The sequence below is a fragment of the Anopheles moucheti genome, chromosome 2, assembly GCF_943734755.1.
Source record: "Anopheles moucheti chromosome 2, idAnoMoucSN_F20_07, whole genome shotgun sequence".
Lineage (NCBI taxonomy): Eukaryota > Metazoa > Arthropoda > Insecta > Diptera > Culicidae > Anopheles > Anopheles moucheti.
In genome coordinates this window covers 52,453,058-52,479,727 of record NC_069140.1, presented here as the reverse complement: position 1 = coordinate 52,479,727, position 26,670 = coordinate 52,453,058, and the positions used below count along the sequence as shown (strand labels likewise).

Here is a 26,670-nt window from a genome sequence, read left to right as displayed (position 1 = left end):
TCTGTGTGCGAGTGTCCTTTTTCCACGACCGTGTGCGTGTGTGTGCAGTGCTGTGCGTGTGTTTTTAGTGAGTGACCCGGTACAAGCAGATATCCGCCCACTCGGTGGAAAAGCGACAGCAACAACAACAACAACAACACCAACACCAAACAGCGAAGGAAACCCCCGCAGCCACAGATTTATTATTCAACAGCATTAGCTAGCCATCTGGAGCGCGTGTAGGCTCGTGGAGGAGTGTTGGCCCGGTGGAGGGCACTGTGGACAGAAAAAGATATAAACCACAAAACACGCGTGGGAAAGCGCTTTTCTCGCCACCACACATTCAGTGACGGTTGGAAAAAGGATTGTGTGCGTTCGTGCATGTGGATTTCGGTACGCAAAGGAAGCGACACACGTGTGAAAGTCGAGCGAACCTGTTTCCTGTTCTTCGGCAAACTCCATTCGCGAAATGTAAGTTATGTTTCCTTTCACCAAGTAGGCGTATGCAATGTTCGGGACGAAATTGTTTGCAACGCTAGTAGAAAATGTAGCCTAATTAAATCGGTCTTCTGTACCGACCAATAAGAGTGGGATTAAATGAAGTTTTATCGATTTTGTAAAGAGCTGACATTGCACTTCATTATTTACCAGAAATATTGTTTGGGTGACGTTTTTAAAGCTTCGATATAGATAAAGCTTTAAGATTTAGATTGCTTGTTACGAGTGGACCAAAAAATCCTGTACAATGCTGGCGTAATGCTTGACGTGAGCGTTCTAGTGAATGAATAGGAATAAATCTTTATATTGAATGAATGACACTGAATCTCTGAAAATTTTTAAATCCTGCAACGTTAATAGGTACGTTCAAAGATTCATTAATACCAAAGGCTAATGATTTGTTAAAGAATTATGAATCCCAGTCGACGTTATTTACGAAATATTAAGTAAAATTCAAATGAGTGCTATAATCGTCCAAGGTTGCTAAGTGGATTTAACATTTTATAAGTGAGCAGTCACCCTATTCATTCATATTCATATTGTATTGGACAGGTATGATGTTGGAGAAGATTCAAACCATTCAAAAAAGAATAAGTTTTAGCTTAATCTGGTATAATGGGTCCACAGTCTACAAACAACATGAAAATGATGGGAAAATCGAGATTCGGAAGAGTCAAAGATCCGATACATTGACGGATTTCAGTCGAACCGAATCCCAATTGACAGATTCGAATGATTAAGATTGCAATAAGACTCGATCCGATCGGTACTCTTCAGAGACTCGATCCGATTGGGGTGCTTTTTTGGAATAGAACCAAACCAACTTCCTTCCGCACTTTGACAAATTTCTTTATAAGTTAGACAGAGTAAAAAAGCATGTTGGTTTTGCTATTTAGGATCCTATTGGTTTCGATGGGGATTCGTAATTGGCTGGTTTGAAATAGCACTGTTTTATGGGTTTAATTTTTTGAAGCATCGGCCGTTGGTAGTTGTCAGAGATTTTAAATATTTAATATGGAATGAGCAAAACCTGTTATGTGAATTACAATTGAAATGATTCACAATGCTACAGACACGGTGAGACTATTGAAATTAAACTACTTCCGTGACTCAATCGTTGAATCAAACGTCCGCATTTGTTTAGAGTTGTTTGCTTCACTCATTCCATTACGATTTGCACTTTCCTTCAGGCGTGATGAATGAGTCATGGTTCAAGCATCTTCTTTCATCCACTCCCTTTATTGCAAACGTTTGCGGATGTTTCAACTCGCAGTCATCGTAGCATGATCGCCGTGAAGCTTCTTTGATTTTATTTACTCACTTCAAAAGATGAGGACAAAGACCGAAAGGCCATGTGAATTCAGGATTGTGGCGTTTTAGCTAGCCGATCATGGGAAAAAAAACATCCACTGTGCGTTAGCAATTTCGTTCAAAAAAAATATCAAAATAATGCCACGGTTGCAAAATAATCGACGATCCTTCGTTGCACCTGTTAGGCCAGCATTCGGCTACTGACGACCTTTGAAGCGATCGAAGATAATCGGCCAACAGGTACTCCAGTACATAATATTAGCCACCTCCACACCTAATCTAACCCAGATATCGCACTCGAGTAGGATTTTCAAGCACCGTTTTATCAATCAAATCCTCCACTTTTTGCACACCTGTTGTCACACATAGAGATATGGGGAAACCGGTACACCTTTATCTTGGCAATTGGGGCGTTTGTTTCCTTTCGTTTCTTTTTCCGCCCACCCAGTTTGGGTGCGATCGCACTCGCGCAATTATCGCGGTAACGAACGGTTTGCGTAATCGTACCTAAAAAATCAACTACCCGTCAGCAACTCCTGAATACTCGCCCACCCGCAGGTGCAGAAACTCCATCATATCGAAAATCAATCAAATGATAAGAATAACAACCACCAACCACCATGCACTTAGATAATAGGTTAGATAACGGCCGACCAGCCAAATGGATGTCAATCAACCGATAAGAATTTCCAGTACATCAATGAGGCAGGCATTCTGTCGACGCCACCATCATATCCGCACCGTAGCGAGCCTCCAAAACCTTTGACGCGCCGAGTGCATCGTGCACTCGAGAGAGAGAGGGCGTAGCACGCGAAAACCGAACAAAAGAAAAACAAGTGCGCCACCAGGTGCGTCACACATCAGGGAACACCCTTCTTGCCGGGTTTTGTCCGGGGGAGATTGAGAATGATAAGGAGCGGTAAGCGGTTTTATGTTATCAAATCTCTCCACCATGGTCTTCGGTGTTGTGCGGCTAATGGTCGGTTTTCGATAAGAACGCGGAAGAAGGCACCAGTTGTTGTGGGCCAGGTGTTTGCTTAGCAACGTAATACTTCGTGCCAGTGCGTTCCACGAAAAATCAATTCAACAAAAAAAGATGAATTGGGTAGTTTTTCCGATGCAAATAATCCGATGAAACCGGTAAATCGATTGTAAGACCACATTTTATTTTGTTTGTTCTAAACAAAACAGTGTTGTGGAAAACAATGTAATGTTCAGCTAAGTTCTACTACGATTGCGATTACGTAGTTCTGCTATTGATGATGATTATTCACAATCATCGTTGTTTTAGATTAAACAAATTTTTAAAACATCTAAAAAATTATTATTAGATTATTATTAGATCATTCTTTCATAATTATTTCATAAAACTAATGCTTAATCATACAATAGTCTGCACAGAATTTCTCTACTCACCCAGAGGAAGCGTTTCGAGATACGAGTAATGACGTTATTAATAAAAGGAAACGAACGATAGCTAAACATTGGCTCGATGGGTTTTAATCAATTTTGATGGTTTCCTATCCGGCCATTTTGGGCAATGGAATTGAACAATCCGTGAATCATTTAACCGGCCGATCACTAATCTCTAGGCTGTCTGGTGCTTGGAATGCGCCTCGAGCATATTGCACGAAACTAATCCCCATCCCCACGCCAGTCGCCGTGATTGATTTGATAATCAATAGGAAAAACAAAGCAAAGAATGCAGCGTCGAGCAGATAAACCGAGCCGGGCTATGTCCATGTCCATGGGTGATTTATCAAGCATAGTTTGCTCGATCGGGATGTTGTCTCGCTTTATTGACCCATTCAGCTACTGCACGTCGCGTTCGGATGGACGAATCATCCCATAGCAAGGTTTGATGGATGGATCGGTGTAGCCAATCGTACACTTATTATGGCGTTAGCCCCGCAACACCACACGCCAGAATCGCGAGGCTCATTTATTGAGCATTGTTCTGGAGTACACTTAACGCCTACAACACTTGCCGCTTCCTTCCTGTGGTAGGATGGAACGAAATTCCTTCACCCGCTGCTAATCCGCATGACTTTTAGCGACTTTCAGGTCGCACTTTTGCTTTCACATGGAGCATCTCGCTCTTCGCGATCATTCCCTCGGTACGTTTGCACTCGACATGGCGCGCATGTGGAATAGAACACTTTCCAATGGATCGGAGGCGTCGCGCTTCGAGGTTAACGTCTACTTTACGTAATTCCCATTGCCAATGGCGCGCGTTCCTTCGAATATCGGCCCGAAATGGCTTCCCGGTTTAATGCGGCGCACGGCCACCACCACCACCATTGCATGTTCGGCTTGACTTTTGCACGCGGTCCATACTCAACGTAACCGCGAAAGCGAACAGCACACATTGTTGAAGCTTCTTCCCTCGTTACATGAGAGTTTTGCTCGTCGCTTTTGTTGTATATTTCGGAAGCTCTTGTCGTTTTTCGATGCCTTGCGCTAGTTAATTTTTCTCTGCGTCTTCTGGTAAGCCCCAATAATCGTCCCTTTTCTTTCGTTGCTAACGCGGGTTCGGGTTTGGTGCACCCTTGGGAGCATCAGATTGCTTTTGCTGCGTGTGGGCGTGAATGTTGCGTAATTAAAATGTGTCCTCGAGTGTGATATAAGATTTGTTTTTTGTTCGTTGTTGCTTTTCTCTTTCAACCAAGCAATTGGCTTCTTCGGTTTTAGAAAAAAATAAGACCCATGGAACATGGAACCAGAAGGTCAAATTAAATTGCTAGCGACACGCGTGGTATATTGTGACAATCGTAAATGAAATACAATGGATAGGGAATAATATTTGACATGAGTCAATCTGATACATATAAAATAGTATTAATAATTATGAAACTAGGGGCGGCCCGGTGGCATGATGGTAGCGGAGCCGATCTTCACACGAACGGCCCGGACCAAAATCCCATCCGGACCAATCTCCCGAAGCAAGGATTTGACTATCCGGCTACGTGGTAAAATAAGTCGATATGGCCAGGCCGTTCTAACGAAATAAAACAAAGTAATTATGAAACTATTCACATAACTTTTAAAAACCAAATACGTTCAATGGAAAATGGTCCTAGCAGAATTGCCTCTGACAATCATTGACAATCTAACAATTTATTTGCTTATCTGGGCACCACTTAGTCACGATAGATTGTTAGCCGCATCGCTCATTCCTTCTTCAGCAAACGATTAGTCAACATTTCCTATTGATTGTAACCAGACTACCGCTTCCCGTACGATGCACTTCTGCCTGAGAGCTGCACGATTATTTCATTTCGTATCACTTTTTTCCTATTACCAATCGATGCGACCGGTAGATCGTGTTTCACACTTCCCGATCCCGATGCAGTTTGTACACCCATCATAAATCATGTGAAAATCGCACAGATGCTTTCCACAACGGTGGCGGACACACTTCCGCTATAAACATGCGGAATACTTTTGCTGTCAGCTTGTTTGAATGCAATCGACCTCCGTTCCCGGTGCGTTATCGTTTCATTGTCGTGGTGTGTCCCTGTTTACTGTGCTGCAGCGCCACAAGCCAGCAACAATGCGACTGATTTCCTATTTATTTTTCTTCCCTACCTACATTTCCGGAGGCTTTGCATACGAATGCTTCTTTTTGCAAAATTCATGACTAATCACAGTGGAATGGAAATATCAAACCATGGGAAGGCTATTTTTTACATTGCCATTAATTTGCTTCATAACGAATTGTGCGGCTGGTACGGTTTTGAAGGCATTTTCCAGGATTATGATGCTTTTGAACCGTGATGCGGCGAATGAAGAGTGAAACACAGGACGGAAATGCGATGTGAAAAATGGAAATGCCGCACGGAACTAAACTCGCCAATAGCAACGCAAAAAGGGACAACGGAAAGTCAAACGAAGGAAAGAAAGGGAGAAACCTCCACACCGCAACATATGTTTCACAAACCATACAAATCAACCCCCACTCGACGCGACTTCCACAGCCCAGCCTGACATTGAGTGGTGTGCTGCATCGACAAGTGCAGCTGCACTTTTTCCCCCCACCGAGGAAAATGGGCCGAAGGACGGGCAGGCAAATTACTCGCTTCGCGCAACGTTAATGTTTCACAAGCCGTAACACACTTTGTCTGCCATGGTTCGTTTCGATGCTGCTGGCGGGTGTGTTTGGTGCCACCCAGGAGCGGTTGAAGCGTGCGGGTCGGTATCTTTAAGGGTAAGGGTTAGGCATCACCCTCATGTGCGCCATGCTACTTTAATCGGGCAAATAGTGGTCCTCGTGGCCCTTCGCTGGATCACCATGGAAAAACACACAGACACACACACAATGCAGTAGTTGTACGAAGTGATCTTCGAGTGCAGTTGCACTCGGTGTGCCGGGAACTGGTTTATCTTCCATATGTACCATGGTCACACGTTGTGGCGCAATCGAAAGGAACGGAGCTTTGCTTTTTTTATATTCATCTCAGCTACGTAATCGGTTCTCTGATACGCGCTCAAGGGCGCTGACTGTTAGTCTGAAAGGAAAATGTGCAAAATGCACAAAAAAAAACTCTCGACTCCCACCCGATAAGGATGGCAGAGCAAGAAAGAGAGAGTGAGAGCGATCGAGGACGAAAAGCTATTGGAGTCCGTTCAATCTGTAACACGGTATAAACAGAAACTTTTGTAAATGGAATTCGTCTTTTTTATGCATTCTACTTTATGCAGGGTTTGGAAATTCCATTTTAAATGTCAAAAGGTGTTTTTTTTGATAAAAAAAGCATGAATAGAGTTCCCATTCATCCGGTGACAGCCAATAAGCGGCAAAGTCATCAAGGTCGTTATGCACTACACATTTGAGTTTAAATTACTTTTTAAAAAGGAAAAAAAAACAATTTTTGGAGGTTGGAGCTGCTGTCAAACTATTTTTAAATCGACAAAATAATCAATCAGTTACGTCAAAAAGACTTGACACGCCTTCGAGGTGTTCGATAAGTACGAATACACTTTCAAAAGACTATAAAAGGTTTATAAAACTATGTAGTATGTATCAACTTTTATAAAAAGTCATTAAAACTGTGTATAAAGAGGTATAAAATTAAGCTTTAAACAACGAGTACTTCCTACTACTTCACGAGCTTGATATGTTGCTCGAGCCAGACTCGAGGAAGTAGCTGGTGCAGCATGAACCATTCTGTCGTCCAAATTCTTCCTAAAGGACTAGATAACACTAGCCCTAATCGGGGAAAATATTGGCTCGACCCAACCACTGTGTAATCATCCTTCGGAAAGAACAACTGAGAGAAAGTCAATTCCATGCACATTTTAAAGTGAATATCTGTAATTAAAGCTGACTGAAAGCTGTGTTAAATTATCTTTAAAAAAAAAACTTCTTTTTTTTAGATTCAGTGAAAAATGTTCAAAAAATGTTGGGGAGTAAAGGGTGTCCCCAAAAGTATAAGCACGATTTAAAAGTTAGACAAAAAATAAAATCTTTTCCAGAAACTCAATGTTTATTTGATAAATAGAATTTGTGGAGTGTTCTGTATTATTTACCAAAAAAAAAATTATCGTATGCCAATTATCGCACTTTTGATCTGACACCTCCCATCAGACTCAGCACAAACTTGTCCCGAAAGATTTTCGACACTTTCTTCCTGTCTTTTTGAAGACTGTCGATGTTCTCAGCAGCTTTAAAATGCTTTCTCAATTTTGCCATGGTTAGCGTCCAAAATAACTCAATCGGTCTGGCTTCAGGATTCGGGGGATTCATTTCCTTCGCCAAGTACCGTACCTCATGTTCTTCATACCATGCGAGCGTGTCTTTGGCATAGTGGACAGAGGCCAAATCCGGCCAAAACAACACTGGACCAGCATGTTTTCGTTTGATGGGCAGCAAACGTCGATTCAAACACTCCCGGATGTCAGGATCGGTCCTCATCGTCTTCGTTGTCACTAGACGGTTCGGACATCATACCGCATTCGCAAATGGTTTGCCACCACATTGCCTTTTTTCCGAATTATATCGCGGGAGATATAGATTTGTCGGCTTCTTCGATGTCCTGGCTTTCGGGCACGGTGTAAAATTGACTACCCGGAAGAGTTTTGTAGTCAAAATTTACGCACGACTCATCGTCCATCACGATGCATGAAGATTGGCGACACAGCAACTTGTCGTACAGCTTCCGAGCCCGATATTTAACGCATGAGGCCTGTTTTGTACTGGGGTTCGGTTTCTTTTTTGTTTTTTATACGTTTTTAAATTCAATCTTGCCTTGGCACGTTGGATGTTCCTGTTTGATGTACCCAGTTTTTGAGCCACATCGCGAACGGAGCTTTCCTTTCTTCGTTTGAACGCTTTTGCTATTTCCCGGTCCAATCGCTGTTCGACAGGACCAGGATTTCGGCCACGTTTCGGCGCATCCTCAAAGCTGGACTCCTCCCGAAACTCACACCTTCCGATTTCGCCAATTGACTTAGCGAAATGTTAAGTGTGCTTTTGCGCTTTTCGACGGAAATGCCTCGCATTTCGACAGACGCTATTAAAAAAAATAGTTTTAATGCACTAGCTAGTAGCTCTGAATGTAAACAACCAAGAATATCAAGAATCATCTGTTTTACGCCCTCCGTTTACTAGATACGTCATTTAGAAATCGTGCTTTTACTTTCGGGGACACCCTTTACTTGTAAACTGTCTGATACAATTCATTAGCTAGCTAACGAAATACATGTCTTAAGTCACACAGAATTAATCGGCTTATTGGAATACGTTTCTTGAGGCGTACACAATGTTTTTTTTTTAAACACTTGAACCCGAACTCGCATCTTGGAGGTCAATCGCATACCTTCCTATAATTTCCTGATAGCTTTATAGGCAATGAAATCTCAGAATTTCCAAATCCAAAGGGTTTGAGTTGATTTCAATTTCATTAATCTTCCAATCAACATAGCAAAACTACACTTCATTACCTTGGGAAAGGATACTCACTCACGCTACCTTTGATCATCGTTACTTGCACGAGCAAAACAAACTGACCGGTATACCGGTATAGCAGTTCTTGTTAAAACACAAAACACCCAAACACGAATTGCCATCTCATCAAATCCCAAATAGCATCACACGCAAAGCGAAGGCAACGCCAGGCGATAGGATAGAGGCGAGAGGGAAAAAATCAATTTACCGTAGCGTCGTACCACCAGCGGATTGGAAATCTGTGCCTGGAAAGGTCCTGCAAGGAAAGGTGTACACCTTTTAAAAAATTAACAACACCAACAAACCCCGTTCGATCGTGCTTCCATTAGCTTTTTACCGGTTTACCGGCCAGTGGAAAGCAACACCCAACCAGAAGGGAAAGAACCGAACAAACCCCACTGTGTCCCACCGATAGCGCGTGTCCAAAAGCTGCCCAAACTCGCCCCATCCCCAATTTCCGGCCAGGGGCAAAGTGACACTAACCAATGTCATTTTCCGGGAGGGGAGGGAGGCTTTGAAGCAGTCATTGGGTGGGTGGTTTTTTGTTTGCTTTGTTTTAATTTCTGTTCCGCCATTCTTTGTCGCTCTTTTTCTAGTTTGGTGTTTTTAGCATCTTTCCCATTTTTTAAGCCACCAACGATCGGAAAAAACACCAACGAATCTTTAATGCACCATAACCACCATCACACCAGGCCGAACCAGCCGGGTTTCGGGCCAGCGGTATAGAAAAGGTGTCATCATGTTTCGCGGACTCGTACAAGGAAGGGAGAAGCGGAAACAGTGTGCAGTGTGCCCTTGCCACCGACGAATCGACTCTCGGTGCTATTAAATTTGTCACTGTCAGTGTCAGTCAAGCCGCTCCGTAGTGGCCAACACTTCGAACAGGTGCCATCCGGTGTGGTTTCTAGTCGGGCCCCAACCTTGCCATATGCAGGCGCGCGCCCTCTGCAAACCCGGTGCGTTATTTAATGACTTTTTTTTTCGTTTAAACTTTCTATTGAAACTCTGCTATGTTAAAATGTGCATAATTTGCATGCTGTCAGCAGAGAGAAAAAGCTTATTCATTAAGTTCATGGAACATCAAACTTCACTACGTCCGTTCGTTGTTATGTTCGTATTGTGCTTGTACCGGGATGCTTTAAAATTATTTCTGTTCTATTCTTCAAAAATCGAAACGATGGAAAATTCGTTTTGAAGTTCATTGTTCAAGGACCAAATAGGAAGGAACCTGCTGTCGTCGAATGGGCCTGTTAGAGAGCTTTAGATCGTCCAAGCGAACAGAAATTGGAAACGGTCGAACGATGAGCGACGTTAGCTTCTGCATCAATGGAAGCGAGGAAAATTAAAGGGAGAATAAAGGCTCTGAAGGCCCGACATTTCGTTTGGAAAATCCGCTCATAATAAAGAGTCCTTCCGACCGTATGTGGCATGCAAATGGGGATGCTACTTCTAGCATGTCCTTTGTGTGTCCAGCCAGCCAGCATATTTCTCTATTCCACATAAAGTTATTACTAAAGGGTTTCTGCAACGCTGCATTGAAGCTCGGTTTTTGGAATGTATTTTTAAGTATAGTTTTACTATCCCTCCCGAGTATAAGCAATTTAATGTAACCCATTCATTTTTCATTGCCATTGTTTTCAGCGCTGTGTTCGAACGGAAGGTGTGTTGTGCACTATTTATAGGTCGCAACATGTACGATAGTTTTGGGAATACAGCCCAATACGGCCTTACCGCATCGCTTCAAATTCAAAGCGAATGTCATATTACGGTACCGCGAGACAAACAAATCGATATGCAAATATCCATAGCCACGTCCGAGGCCAACAGTTTGGATACATCCGTTACGTTACATAGTTCCACCTCAAAAATCCGCACTGTAACCCTCTTTCTTGTGCTCACATTTCCTTCCGTTCCCTTATGGGTGATCGTGTGCAGCATGGAGCATTTCCGGCAAAGCGGAACCCACTTGGGAAGACCTCTGAACCGACGTAAAGAAAAACATGGCAACACACACACGCTCAACCCGTTTCCTTCCGCCCTGAGTGTAAGGGGTCGTTCGCTGCTGCGGGAATGTTCTCGTTTCTTGCATTTTTGTTTTGTCCCCCCTTTTTTTTGTATGTCCAACATGTCGCGTTGCTGAACATGTTGCATGTTGCGACAATCGGAGGGCAAAAGGACACTCGAAGAATACGGAGCATGTAAACCGATGCTAAATTAAACAAAAACTACATAATGGACCTGAAACTCGCTAGTTGCGGTCCCACCGTTATCACACAAGGGGGGTAAGGTCTTCCTTAGGATCACACGAGACTAAAACTCTGTCGTTTAGGTGAAGCGGACATGTTGCAACGCTTTTCAAAGTTAGCACCGGAAGGATGCATGGAAAAAGCTGCATTTCATTGCTTTAACTTTTCCTGCCACGGACGCTACGTTGTGACACGATAGTTACAATAAGCTAAATAAGAGCTTACAATAAGTTAAATAAGATAAATAAGAATATGTTCCAATAAGAGCTTTTCCAATGCAGCTTAATGGCATTTGAACTCGAGAGAGTTTATATCCATTGATTTGTTCTTAAAAATTACCAAAAATAAAAATTAAAGTAGTAAAGTACAAATAGTGGAAAATATGTGGCGTTGCACGAATGTTACTGGTGAACAAAATATCTTTGATAAGCAAAATATAATTATCAGCGTTTTATGATATCAATCAACAGGGATAAATGCAATCTAATTAACACATTTTTCCGTTGATATACCATACAATGGAGTTTATAACGCGGTGCTATAACTAGATTAAATCGAACCACATTTATTAGCGGCCATCAGATGCACCATTACGCAGAAAATGTCTCTTTTATCGTTCACGTATACCATCTGTAACTGTCACGGCCCATTTCATAATTGGAAATTGCAGTTCAAAGAAGGGAAGCAAAAACAAATCGCATCGCCCAACCGCCAAAACCATTAATGAATTGAATAATATCATTGTGATACGGGGAAACTTTGAAACTTAATCGACGGAACCGCGCTTTTACCCTGATTGGTTGCATAACGAACGCGTAACAAATTTACCCGCCAACCGTATGGGTAAATGAATAACCGCCCACCAAACGAATCGGATGTTCAACGTCCGCATTGGCATCGCAGGCTCGCTTGCTGCTGATGTGCCACTTGGTGCTTTACCACACGCTTCCGTCTAACGTTGCGCCCTATCGTTTCAGAAAAAGCCCTGGACGGATTGTAGCGAATAGGCGAATGGATCCGGGTATGATGGCGGGAAAGACGACCGGTGAAAGTGCTATGCTTGGGAGTGTAGGTCATACCCACGGCCATCCACACAATCCACTGCGCCCGCATCCCCATCCATCCCCGACGCCCGCCCCGTTACAGCAGCAATCCAATTCACACCAACATCTGCTCCACCACCATCATCAGCAGCAGCACCATCATCCGACGGACACCCTGACGGAAGTTTCGGTCGTCGACATAAACGCATCGTTGGCCGCATCGGCCCCCCTCATATCACCGCACGTTGCGTCCGTACACCCGGTCGGTCCCGGGACAGGAGCTGCCGGGCACGTACCCGGCTTCTGCAACATTCTAAACGCATCCAACAGCAGTGATCTACAGGCGGTCGCCTACAACTCGCTCACACAAAACGTTCGCTGCAAATCCCCACCGACGCTGGTTGATAATCTAAAGAACGGGACAATCGGGTAAGTAATCGGGGGGGTTTCCTTACGTTGTTGCATATTTATAAAGAAATATCTCGCCTAACACACTCCATCGCAAGACATATTGCCCCATATTTTTAAACAATTCAAGTCAATAACTGTTTTATTCGTTCCTTCGTAAACCAACGTAAGAAGGTTTACAACCTTGTGTCTGTTCTTGTGATCTCCAAACTATAATCAATCCCGCACTCAAAAGATTGTTTGGTTGGAGGAAAAGAAGGTTGGAATAACAAAAAAAAACTACAGACCACACCGCCAAAGCGGCCTCGACCGAAATGTACACGGCTGGAAATAGTTGCACTATAATTCACTACCGTGTGTCTGCAATGCGATGAATCGCAGGTCATATCTTTGGAATTTACAAATAAACAACCACATATCGTGATTCTTTAAGCTGCTGAAGCACGGTAGTTTTTCTTTGAATATTTCGTGCTACAGCCTTACCATTCCTTGCGCACCACACACCGTCCGGGTTGAAACGGAAAATCACAGCTACCAAATCCATCCCCATTCCTTTTGCAACTTTTAGTACGGCGTGAATAACGTAATCCTTCCACCGGTGGGGAGGGTTTCTGGTTTCTCCAAACTTTACCATTCAACAAGCGGCACATTTATTTGCCGTTCCTCTTTGGTGCCAGCAACCAAGCAGAACAGTCAAGGCTACTGTAGAGATAGGCGGTTAAAAAGTCACCAAGTTCAGACGTCCCCCGTGATGCTGTTCGAACAGAGAGCTTCCATTAGTTCCCTGGGAATACGCTGTGCAGAACCAGCGGGAGCATAGTCTCGTGAATGTGTGTGTGTGTGTTTCTTTTTCTACATTTTACATTTGCCATGGTTTGCCATGTGCACTCTAGGCGAAGGACAGATGGAAGAAAGTTTTAACACAAACATAGACATAGACATCAGGTGATCTATAAACCATTAGGAAGATGTTGCTGTTTCGCAACTCAAATAGTGCAAACCCCTAGCGTTGTCTCATCGAATTGAAGAAAAGTAAATGGTCATGGCCGCCAATAAATCAACTTTTCCATAAATGTTCAACTATGACGGTCACAATTTTTGCTTCTGAAAATGGACAATGGAGACGCCTGGTGTCCTACCACCTAGAGTGACGCCATCTTGGTTAAAGCGAGGGAAAAGTGGGTCCTGCTCGCTCGAAAACGCTTGCATGTCTGTAGCATGGTGCCGTACCAGTCTTTTCACGCCAAGTGCACCAACAACAGCAACTAACTGTCGCAATATGCAGGCCAGCCATGTCCATCCAGTGGCAACACATTCAGGAAGTTACCGAAGAAACCCGCCTGAAACTGGGTGGTAAGGGACACGGCATACGGGATGTGTTTAATTCGATTGTACTTGTTCTGATCTACGGCCACGGCTGGCGACGTGCCGCAACAGCAAGAACTACCACACTGCCCAAAGAGCCCGTTCCCGGTCGCCGTCGGTAGCAAACCGGTCGCAATGTCCCGGAAATTGTGCCGCAACCAGCGCTGGGTGGTGAAGTGCAGATGCTGCGCGAAGAGCATTGCAATTTAATTTAAAGTGCATTCGTGCCTCGACTATCGGTGTGCATTTCTCACAGAACTCAGCAACGTGGACGTGGAGTGGGACCGAGATGGTTGTATAATGCACTGTATTTGTGGTATCATTTCATGCCGCGAGAAAATTCTGCATATAAACGTATCCATAACTTCGGCACACTTGCTCATCACTACTACCGTGGCATAAGTAGTAGAAGAAAGAGACACGCGAAAAGCTTTCTGGCAAATGGCTTCCCATTACTATTTCCACTCAAATGATTAAAATGGTTTTATTGAATTTTCTTTAGGGCTTAGAGTATATTTATGGGAATTTCCAGAGCATTATGTTTATATTGATTTGCATCGCTTGAAAGAATCGAGCTTTTTCACAATACATATAAACGGCCGTAAGTTTTCAAAAAATTATATTCTATGCATGTCATATTATACCAGATATTAATCCTATTACTTACTGTGTATTCAGCATCATTATTTTTTTTTTTAATGGTCCTTAGCACAAATCAAGTAGACAGCTCCATTTAGGCAGTTTCAATTCACTAAAATTCACTAGAATGAAACAAAAATAAAAAGGAAAACATAACGAATTATATTGACAACTTGACTGCGTTTTGCAATGAGTTAACCGCAATTTCATTTCTTTTGACTTGTATATTAAGGATATAACATAATTAGGCTTAAATATATTGAGTAACAGTAGGATTAGTATCGTATAACAGGTATATTACGAGCGCTCTTAAAAATCGCTAATCAATATCCCAAGTTCCAATAACGTAGATTAGCCTCCATCAACCTGATCAAAGATAAATGAACTCCTTATCAATTAAAAAGTAAAGTGAAATTGCAAACCAAAGTTGCATATTATGATAAATTTAAATTATAAAATTATTATAAAATAGCAAATGCAAAGACTTGCTACAGTCGATGAATCACAAACCAATTTGGCATTTAAATGGGGGGAGGGGCTTTATAGCAATATATTATATTGTTTATATATTATACAGGCAGTCCCCGAGATACGCTATTATAGCGGCCCGCTATAATCCGGGAAAAAACCGCGTTACTCGAATTTCCGCATAAGTCGAATCCTGGTGCAATTTCGTTTATACTTCAAAGTCACAGAGTCTACTTCCTTCTCTGGACTTCATTTAATCAACGAATCAGGCGATTTTTAGAAAGAATGCATATAAATTAGTTATAAAGAAATGTTTTATATTACGAAAAACATTTTTTTGACCAATTTTTTACCTTTTTGCTTAGATTTTATGCTATAAACTAGCTCATCTGTCAAATTTCCTAAAACCGCGTATCTCCGAATCCGCGTATAAGAGGAACCGCGTATCTCGGAGACTACCTGTATTTATATATTATATTTAGGGCTTTATATTTTTGCCACACGGTAAAAACCTGGCCTAACCTGGTTTTCTACCATCAAGCAAAATGTTTTTTTTTTACATTTGTTGAGCCTTTCATTAGGAACACAAATTAATCCTTTTTTCCTATGCTTAACTTGGCGTGTCATTATTGGCTTGTATGGGGTGCTGAAAGCGGCTAAGCCTGGAAACGTCAAAACGCATACAAAAAAACTGGTTTAGATTAGAACTGGTTTGGATGATTTCGACCAATAATGGACTGAGGTGGCCTGGTAGTGCATTTGGTATCGGCACCAGTTTTCACACGATTGGAGCGGTCCAAGATTCCCAAGATCTCGCGATAATCCCCCGTATGTCTCCACTATCTAGGACTATCTCGCTAAGGATATATAATGTCAAAGAAAGCTGGAAATGTATGGTCATGGACCTCTTGAGGTTGTTGTAGCAGTAAAGAAGCGAAAAATCATAGATATTCAGCTTCGTTAAGACAGCACTGGTATACGTAAGGGACTGAGTTGAAACAGACAATCATACACCTATGATGCAACTTTATTTTTTCCTCCATTCGAACGAACTTTGAAACCATTCACCAGTTCGCTTTGTGTCTCGTTGGCTGCACCATCCGCGAACGACCGCGTCTACTTCTTCAATCATCCACCTCCACTCGCAAATGATGAGTTCTTGCCATCACCCGGACACCGATAGGAAATTAAATCTAAATTGAGTTTAATTGACTCCAACACGCAGACGGTGTCACACCGTCGGTTGACGCGCGATGCACCGAGCAAAACAAAGGTGATGTGTGTCCATTAGAAGTCAATTACTTTGCACCGACCGTCATGAGAATAGTGGGCCCGATGGACCGACTTCCTTAATGTTAGTTTGATTTCCCCCGAACGGCTCCTACAAGCCGGAACGGTTTACTAGGAAGACGTTTGCTTCTTCTGCAGCGTACACCGCCGGTTGCATATGGGCGGGGAATCGTTCCGACGCAAACGATCTCTAATCGTCGATCCATTTGATCGAATGTTGAACATTGCTCGGGCACATGGCTTGGGCAATTCTTTCTTCTTCGCACACATCTGCTGCTACCGAGCCTAATTGAATGAAATCGTGCACAAGTGAGAGAATCGTGCGTGATCGAGTCGCCATCTCACTAGATCGAACCTTTGCAGATCCTCAGTATGTCAGAACGGTTCCAGCTGATCAGTGGTCTAGTTGACAGTGCGGTGTTGTCTGGTGGTTTTTGGCAATTAAAACTATAGTGACATTGCTAATGGGATCTAGGATGGACACCGAAGTGATTGCCGATTCAGTAGTGCAACATTCGCCAAACTATCAGGATGTTGCGCAGGGTCAAGATTTACCGTCGCTTGCTTGCGTTCGTTCCACTTCTCCCGGTGGCGGGCATGGCTTTCGTTTGGGTACGCTGCCACCATCGGGATGCAGCAGTTTGGAGGATCTGGATGACACCGTCGAGGGTACGACGATCTATCAACTAAGTTGCGACAACCATTACAACTTGAATTTCTACGCCAACCGTTGCGATTCCGGATCGGATGCGGGCAGCATGAAGAACTTCAAAAACCACCCAACCGTCTGGGTGAAGAGGTAGAGTATCGTTATTCCTCGACTCATTGCCTTCTTTCCTTTCGGCTTGTGCGCGTTAATATGCATTGTTAGTGTTTTGATAAGAAGCCAGTACATCTGAACCGGTAACCCAGTTTTAGCGTATTTGACAGCGTTGCTGGGTTCATAAATATAATCACCAAAATCAAGCACAGTTTACCGAGCCAAATGGCGACGTTAATGCATTTAGCTTGTTGTGGCTCTCGTGCAAATAGACACAACTGATACTAACGCACGGCGCTGTTGTGGTATTTAGCTCACGCTCCTCATTGTTCACAACTTAAATGGACAATGCGTGGGTAAAACTCAGAAGTTTGATCAGTGATGAACCAATTAAAAAAACGAAAACACTCACAGTGACACATTGATGTCATCTGAATTTGAACAATTTTTGGCAGTTGCATGTTGTTGTGTTACTAATACCTATCAACTATAGTTTATTTTACTTACGAATCCAAAATTGTTTCCAATCCAAATTTATCCTTACTGTTTATCTTTTTCAATAAACACATACACATTATTCATATATTTGTTTCTCTGAATCAATGTGGTCTACAAAAAGGGTCGAAAGACTCACTTTTTACCAATGATAAATCGACTTTAAACTGATGTTTTAGCGTAAATGAACGGCGACACGATTCGCGTAAGCCGTAAACGTAAACAAATAGCTCTCTTCTCAACAAAACATTACTTCTACTCTCTAACCTAGTCCTCCTGCCCCCGAAGGAATTTATTTACTTTGAAATAATTATAGCACCTGGCTGGTAAATATTCTTTCCCCTAAATAAAAATGACCACCAGAAAAAAAGGAAAACCATTTTCAAATATATTAAGAAACAGCATACCATCGATCGTGCCCGTTGTATTGTGAACGATTTTTGTGTTTTTTTTTTGTATTTTTCGCGCGTTGCTCGCACCATCTTGGTTTTTGTTCAACTGGTGCATACAGCAAACATTCCGCGGCCGAACGGGAACAAGGCTCGGGAACACGACGGTTCGGTGTGGTTTTATTTTTAAATTTACCATTCTTTTCTCCACCTTTTTGCGTTCGATCGGTTGAGGGTGCATGTGTACCGAACCAACCAACTCACCGGCCATTGATAATCGGATGGTGAAATAAGAAGTCGAAGCAAAACGAAACGACGAAACAACGATACCGTCATAGCAAAAATGAAAACTCTTAAACGATCCCACGGCCGCCACAAAAACGGCCAAGAATGGAATACATGGGAGCTAGAGATGAGTTCAAAATTCATGTCACGGTCACCGGTGCGGTGTGAGGGTCGCGTTTGTAGACATTTTTTTTTTGTTTCATTTCGACAGTTCCCTAACCTTGCCTTTTGTTGAACATTAAAACAATTTCTTCTGTTATTTCCATCGATTGAGTAATACGAGCGACTTTGGTAGTTCGCTTATCAACGCGTTCTTTCGTGGTCCAAACCGAACCAACTTGCGACGACTTTGAACTCTCGCGCGATTTTAGTGATTCCAGCACGAACAATCCCCACGGTGGCTCATGAACCGCCACATGATTACACATCACACCCGATTAATCGGTGTGCTACCATCCCGTGGTTCATTGCAACGAATCGATTCGTTTGACAACCACGGCGAAGGTTTTCATTCTCCTTGGTGGTGATGCGAAAATCGCGTTTCGAAGTCGATATCTCCAAGGAAGTACATTCCATTCATCCCCGTTGCGCCCAGGTGAGATGGGGCGCTGGCCGTCGACAATAACTCATCAACGTTGACCGACCGGCGCGATTAGCAAATACTAACAATGGCCCCAATGCCGTCGACGGTTATCAGCACGTAGAACGCGTGTTTCCGTCCTAGGCGCGATCCATGCCGCTGCCTCGATCTCTTGCAGTTCAGTGTGCCATTGGCCGTTTTAGGGTGTGGACTAGACCGTCTGGCTGGCTGACAAACGCAAGGCAAGGGAAAAGGTCCTGGACAAAGTGCGCGGACAGTGTACAGCCCAATGACGCTCCCAACCGAACTATGGTGAGGTGAATTAATTCTAGTGAAACTGTGCAGAGTGGAAAGCTTCTAGCTACTAAAGTGTTTGAAGGGGGAAAAAGGACTAACCTAATTTTTGAACGATTTGATGCCAAGGACGATGATGGCATGTGAAGTTACAGGTCGGCTGATAATTGTTTGGCCTAACACATAGATCGCGCTAGTAGATTTAAAAATCCATATCATTTTTAGTTTGTACCAACCTTCAAACGAGTTCTGTCAAAATTTGACAGCACTCAGACAGTAACCTAGTAGGCTAGAGCATTTTGTGTGACGCCGCTTTTGTGTTTTGAGTAATCATGGAAAAGAAGAAATTTCGCGTGATGATAAAATATTGCTTTATGAAAGGGGAAAAATACAGTCGAAGCTAAAAATTGGCTTGATGAAGTGTTTTTGGACAGTGCTCCACCTAAACCAACCTTAAAATTACGGTATGTTAAAATTAAATGTGGTAAAATGAGCACTGGGGACGGTGAACATAGTGGAAGCTCAAAAGAGGTGGTTACAGAAGAAAACATTAAAAAAATCATAAAATTATTAAGAACACCCATAATGTGAAGTTGATCGAGATAGCTGACACCTTAAAGATGTCTAAGGAACGTGTTGGACATATCGTTCACGAATATTTGGATATGAGAAAGCTCTGTGCAAATTGGCTGCCGCGTGAGCTCACAATTGACCAAAAACAACAACGAGTTGATGATTCGGAGCAGCGTTTGGAGCAGTTTGAGCGAAATAAATCCGAGTTTTTGAATCAGGATGTTACCATGGATGAGTCTTGGCTTCTCCACTTCACTCCAAAGTCCAATAGACAGTCATCCGAGTGTACTGGACGCGATGAACTTGCTCCAAACCGGGTAAAAACGCAACAATCAGCTGGCAAGGTTATGGCGTCAATTTTTTGGGATTCACAAGGAATAATCTCCATCGACTATCTTGAGAAAGAAAAGACCATTAACAGCAACTATTTTATCAATTCATTGGAGCGTTTGAAGGACGAAATCACCAAAAAACGGCCACATTTGAAGAAAAAAAAATGTTTTGTTTCACTAAGACAACGCACCGTGTCACAAACAATGGCCAAAATTCATGAATTAGACTACGAATTGCTTCCCCACCCATCGTATTCCCCAGATATGGCTCCCAGGAACTATTTCCTTGTCTCGTATCTCAAAAGGATGCTCGCTGGGAACAACTTTTCCTCGGATGAAGAGGTGATCGCCGAAACAAATGCCTTTTTTGAGCAAAAGACAAATGCTACTACAAAAATAGTAACCAAAAATTGAAAACCGGCTATAATCGGTGTATCACCCTTGAAGGGATATATGTTGAATAAAAAAAAATAATTTGGCCAAAAAAAATTGTTTCACTGTCATAGGCCAAACAAGTATCAGCCCACCTGTTAAACCGTTATTAATGCCTAATTAATATTAAAAAAACACCTTAAAGAAATGCATGTTCTTTTAGCGATTCACCACGTTTCCGTCACAACGGATGTTCTGCAAAATGCTATTCATAACATCAATGTTAACACCTCAATAAATTTGCTACTTTAACTACAAAATGCCTTTGATCGTCTGTTTGTTAGCAAACAACCATCCTTAATGCTCCCATGAATTATTTATCGCAGCACGGTATGGAATATGTACATATAATAATTAGAAATGATGTCACTTCCGTAATGTGCGGATAGGCATGATACATGATCCGGGCCTGGCCGGTGGTCTCGTCCATCGGGATGGAGAAATGTAATCACCTCCGGTCACGATTCTCCGGCTAACTAACAGGGACCAAAATTATGCCCGGCTTACCGCTCCCTGAACTCTTCGGCAGCTGGTGATGGAAACTGGTGGCTAATGTTAATTAAAATTTCCACTCAATTTTTCCACCTCATCGGCACCGGAACACAAGTTTATGGGCGTGCAGTGTGTGAGAAAATCGATTTGATGCGTTTGTTTGTTGCGCGACTCCTGTTCCAAATTGTAAAACAAGGAAATAGCGCACCGTTCCTGCTTTGGAGCATAATTTATGCGCTGTTTTCGAAAAATTGCCCACCGAAAGCAACACTGAGCTCACGGTTTTCCTTGATCGATGGTCGCCAGTAACGCGCGAGAGGTCCGTTTTTTATTTTGTGAGACCCAACTGACAGAATCTACCGGAACATGCCATGTTTATGTGGGGATTCCTCAAGCAAAACAAATAAAGAAAAAAATACAAGCCAAACACAATACAAACCATCCATCGGCGGGAGCTGGTTGTAATTTATTCCAGTTAAATGCGCTTACGCGACACAAAACGATCACATTATGGATTGGTATCGTTTTCTTTGCCAAAAAAACCCCGGCTTTGACGCTAGCAACGATTCCATACCACAGAACTTCCCCGTGGAGTATTCGGAATAAAAATCATTAACAATGAAAATATCTGCCTTGCTCGAAGGCGCGACGATAAAAGCAAAGTTTACGCAATTTCAGCCGACCCTAAAATGAATTCTAATGGGCCATTTTTCGTGTTCTTTTTTTTTGTTTTGGCTTTTGGTTTTCATTATTATTGTTATGGTTCCCAATTCGTCACTACTTCTGCCCAGAGTGCCGCTCAAAACGTGCAACGAACGAGTGATGGGTAATCGAGATTAAAACCCTTCCGCGAGTGGTTTTGCCACAACGGGATGACGAATTAATTGACGCCTGGTGCCTGGTGTGTTCGGGTTTTTTTTTCTTGCTTTATTACACGCTAATTGTTGATACTCATTAAACTCTCATCGAGCGTACTGTTGGCGTGAGGTTACGCGCTGGGGTCGAAACAATTTATGAGCTTCATATATCTACACTGCTTCGGAACAAATACAGAAAAACAATTAATTAAGCTCCTACAGTATTTATGGAAAAACATGTTACCGAAGCCGAAATAATGTTGCATTCCTTCTTTTTTGTCCACAGGAATTCTCAAAGCGCTCTCTGCAACGGAGCCATCATGACAAACGGACAAACGAAAGACTCTAACCTAGCGCACGGCCTAGTGCGGAAGGTTCTCAACAACAGCGATGGAAATGGGCAGAAAAAGCCAATGGTAAGGAATCGAACGCTATGGGGTACGGTAGTCACAAGATTTCATTCCAAACCTTCCCCCTACGTCCTCAAGGTATCACTCACGCATCTACCAAAGAGACCTCCGATCGACATCCAGTTCATGGACATGTCCTACTCGGTGTCCGAAGGCCACAAGCGGGGCTACAAGACCATACTCAAGGGTATAAACGGAAAGTTCCGATCCGGGGAGCTAACCGCCATCATGGGACCGTCCGGTGCTGGTAAAAGCACGCTCATGAATATTCTCGCCGGTTACAAGTAAGTCACCATGGAACGGCAAAACCGCCCCCACACAGTGAGGTTCGCTTACCAACAATCGCCATTGCCTAACCCATTGCAGAACATCACACCTCAGCGGTTCGGTGCTAATCAACGGGAAGGATCGAAATCTGCGCAAGTTTCGTAAACTTTCCTGCTACATCATGCAGGACGACCGGCTGCTACCCTACCTGACCGTGCGGGAAGCGATGATGGTGTCGGCCAACCTGAAGCTCGGCAAGGACATCTCCGTGTCGGCGAAACGGGCCGTCGTGGAGGAAATTATCGAAACGCTCGGTCTGCTGGACGCTGCCACCACGCTCACGCTCAATCTCTCCGGTGGCCAGCGGAAGCGGCTATCGATTGCCCTCGAGCTGGTCAACAACCCACCGGTAATGTTCTTCGACGAACCGACGAGCGGTCTGGACAGCTCCACCTGTTCGCAGCTGATTGCGCTGCTGAAATCGTTAGCGCGCGGCGGTCGTACGATTGTCTGCACCATCCATCAACCATCGGCTCGAATTTTCGAACTGTTCGACAATCTGTACGTGCTGGCCGAAGGGCAGTGTATCTATCAGGGGCGGGTAAATGGTCTGGTACCGTTTCTTGCCTCGCTCGGGCTCGAATGCCCAAGCTACCACAATCCAGCGAATTACGGTAAGTGAAGATGTCAGTGTTTCTATCTGCGGTTCCTTGCGATGGTGACCGTTGTGGAACTGGTTGATTAATTCCGTTTAGTGACTGGAGCTACTAAATGGTTTCAAGAATTAACTCACAATCTTCAAATGAAATGCGAAGAAACGACTTTGCAGATTTTTTGTAATCAATTTGAGTATTCTAAATATCGCTGTGCAACTCCAATTTCTTTAGAATTTTGTGGAGTTCCTTCCAGAGTACTTGCTAATCTCGAAGGATATTAAAACATTCATCTTAGGGATCATTCAATTATTACGTAACGCAAAAATTTTCAATTTTCGCCCCCCGCCCCCCCCCCCCCCCCCCTCTTTCTCGTTTAAAAATATATGAAATTTTCTTAAGTTATCTAAGTAATTCCAACGTATTTCGACAAATGCAATATATTAACAAACTGCCTAACAAATTTACTACTCACCACAGATCCCAAACGTAGGGCCATTATTCATTCGCTAATCGTCCACTGAAAAAAGCTTATGAAGCTCGTTTGGTAGTTTACATTACATATTAACTTGGTGATGATATATAACTAGCTCTAGCGTAACACCCAATGGAACATCAGAAATTTAAAATGTCAATATTTTTTATTTGATTAGACATTTGGTTATGGTGGTTTACATTTGGTTAGGAAGATAACCAGGCATTGCATGAAGTTCTTTAAGATAGTGGATAACTTGGATGCATCATTCTGAGACTTTTTGGAGCTCTTAGAGTTCAATGACAATTTTGAGCGTCGACGATGCTTGTTATATGACAGTGGATTCAAACTGGATCCACTACTACACACAGGAATCATCAATGAGTGGGTATCAAATGATACCAAGAAACTTGACCTTTAAATAAACGACAAGTAGATAGGTAACATGGAATTTGTATAAAAGTCCCTAAAATAAGTTAATTTTTAACACATAGACTATGAAGCGGGAATCTAAGTATAATCTTATTGTATGTTCCCTAACACAAAGTTAAACCCGCTCTCTACCCCTATTAGCGTTACGTAATAATTGAATGAACCCTTATAGGAACGATCGTACAATCTGAATGAAAATTCTAAACTAAATTCTGTAGGTTCCCGTAAATGAACAATTCCACATCTAGAAAATGAAGCACTTCGCCCATCTCCAGCTACTTTTCTCAAACAGAACCTAAAAGATTCTCGATCGTTGCGCCCCTTTATTCCCAACACTAGTTCGTTTGTGTTAAACTAATTACTGTTTTCTTTCATTTTCTACATTCAAGTGATGGAAGTTGCTTGCGGGGAGCATGGTGACTGGAATAGTAAACTCGTAACTGCAGTCAATAATGGTAAATGTAACAACTATAATCAACCCCTTTCGCAAAGTAAAAGCTCCTCCAACAAGAATGTGTCGCTCGACGTAACGGCAACGGGTACTGCTGATCACGAGGATGAGCTTGCGCTGCTAAAAACGGTTGTCGCTACCGGTGAGTACACCGCGATTAGTATGCCGGCCAACACAACACCAGAGTCGCAGTTGAATAATGAAAGTAAACAAATCACCGCGAGTGTCGCGGCCACGGCGGAACGGAAACCAACACTCGGGAATGGTGCGGAATCGGTTGCAGTGTCCATGGTCCCCACCACCACTACGACGACGGCGGTGGCGACAACCAACACGGGTGTCTCGATCATTCCGGCGTCCGACGCTACCGGACCACTGTTAGCTGCCGTTGTTCCGGTGGCGGGCTCCACCACCCAAACCCAGACCGGTTGCAAAGCGACCTGTACCACGTCGTTGCTCGATTCGACGGAAAGTGTGAGCATATCGGTGCCGAAAAAGCAGGCCGGTTTTCCCACGTCCGGTTGGATGCAGTTTTGGATACTGCTCAAGCGCACCATGATCACGATAATGCGCGATCAAACGCTCACGCAGATGCGGCTACTGTCGCACGTGATTGTCGGTGCGATCATTGGGATGATCTACTACGACATCGGTAATGATGCGTCGAAGATCATGAGCAATGCTGGATGTATCTTCTTCACCACGATGTTTACCATGTTCACCGCCATGATGCCGACGATACTCACCTGTAAGTGGATCTGCTGGATTAACCTACGTCAACTAATAACGTGCACTAACTGAATGCTTCAATATTTTCTTCTTCAGTTCCCACAGAAATGGCCGTGTTTGTGCGTGAACATCTCAATTACTGGTATTCGCTCAAGTCGTTCTACTTCGCCAAAACGATCGCAGATCTTCCATTTCAAGTAATTCAAGCCGCAGTTTGTGATGTACGCAACATACTTATGCTCTCCATCGTTGCAGGTACTCTTCACGAGCGTGTACGTGATCGTAGTGTACTACCTCACGTCCCAGCCAATGGATCCGAAGCGGGTGGGCATGTTCGTGCTGATCTGCATCCTCACGTCGCTCGTGGCCCAAAGCCTCGGTCTGCTAATCGGAGCCGGCATGAGCGTCGAAACGGGTGTGTTTCTTGGCCCGGTCTCCACCATTCCGATCATCCTGTTTTCGGGTTTCTTCGTCAACTTCGACGTCATCCCGAGCTACCTGCAGTGGGTGACGTACGTCAGCTACGTGCGGTACGGGTTCGAGGGCGCCATGGTGTCCGTGTACGGCATGGAGCGGGAGAAGCTTGCCTGCACCGAGATCTACTGCCACTTCCGCAGCCCGAAAAAGTTCCTCGAAGAGATGTCGATGGACAATGCGGAGTACTGGATCGATGCGACCGCCCTGTTTGGTTTCTTCATCGCGCTGCGCGTGATCGCGTACTTTGTGCTGCGCTGGAAACTGCATTCCATCCGTTAAAATGCTCCAAACAAACACGAACCCACTACGATACCAAAGTCCCAAATAGAGCGTACAACACACCTTGCAAAATTGACGTGAGCCGCGTGTCAGCCACTTTGTTCGCTAGCTCGCCCGCTCGCTAGATCCACATGTTGCTTGCCCATTTTGCTGTCTTTGCCCCGCCGATCTAATACAACCGAAGTAGCCAAAACTCAAGCGACACCACCAGGAAAAAAAACACGACACTCACTCACACACACACACACCTACACACAGCCTTTCGTGAGGGATAAACCAATCTGATCACACGTTTTTGTACTTGTATTTTGGAACAGGCTGTACACGTTCAGCACCACACTGGTACACTACTGCTACGCTTGACGTGTAACTCGACTGTGCGTGTCCTAAGCTGATTTCTCAGTTACACTGTCCACTCTGGCAGAGCAAACTGTTTTCCTACTCTAGATGTGTATTTTAACAACAGCAACTAAGCTATGCAACGTAATGTAATGACGTCGACCCCCCAACCCGACAATACCCGGTGGTACCAACAAACAAAACGATAGAAACGCCATATAGGATTAATGTCCAGCAGATCATAGAAACACACACCAGTCGGACACACACACACACTCACATACACAAATGTTCTTTCTTTTTCATGCCGTGAATGTGAACATTTACGTGAACGTCGCAATCACATGTATCGATGTCCTTTAAAAGTATTACAGTAGTATTTATACTGGCTCTAGTGTGCTGAAAACAAAAGCATGCAAAAAAAACACGCAAGAGCTTTATAATAGCTCTCACATAACAGCCACACAACAAAAGAA

At 43.5% G+C, this 26,670-nt stretch overlaps 1 protein-coding gene across 1 annotated transcript; it reads left to right on the top strand.

The window, feature by feature from the left end:
- The first annotated feature begins 272 nt into the window (after positions 1-272).
- On the top strand, positions 273-26,670 carry LOC128301047 (ATP-binding cassette sub-family G member 1-like). Its single transcript, XM_053037353.1, has 8 exons — positions 273-450; positions 11,958-12,452; positions 21,969-22,098; positions 22,171-22,376; positions 22,459-23,033; positions 24,309-25,118; positions 25,196-25,296; positions 25,355-26,670. The coding sequence occupies exons 2-8, from the start codon at positions 11,992-11,994 to the stop codon at positions 25,853-25,855; spliced, it is 2,784 nt and encodes a 927-aa protein (XP_052893313.1). The 5' UTR covers positions 273-450; positions 11,958-11,991; the 3' UTR covers positions 25,856-26,670.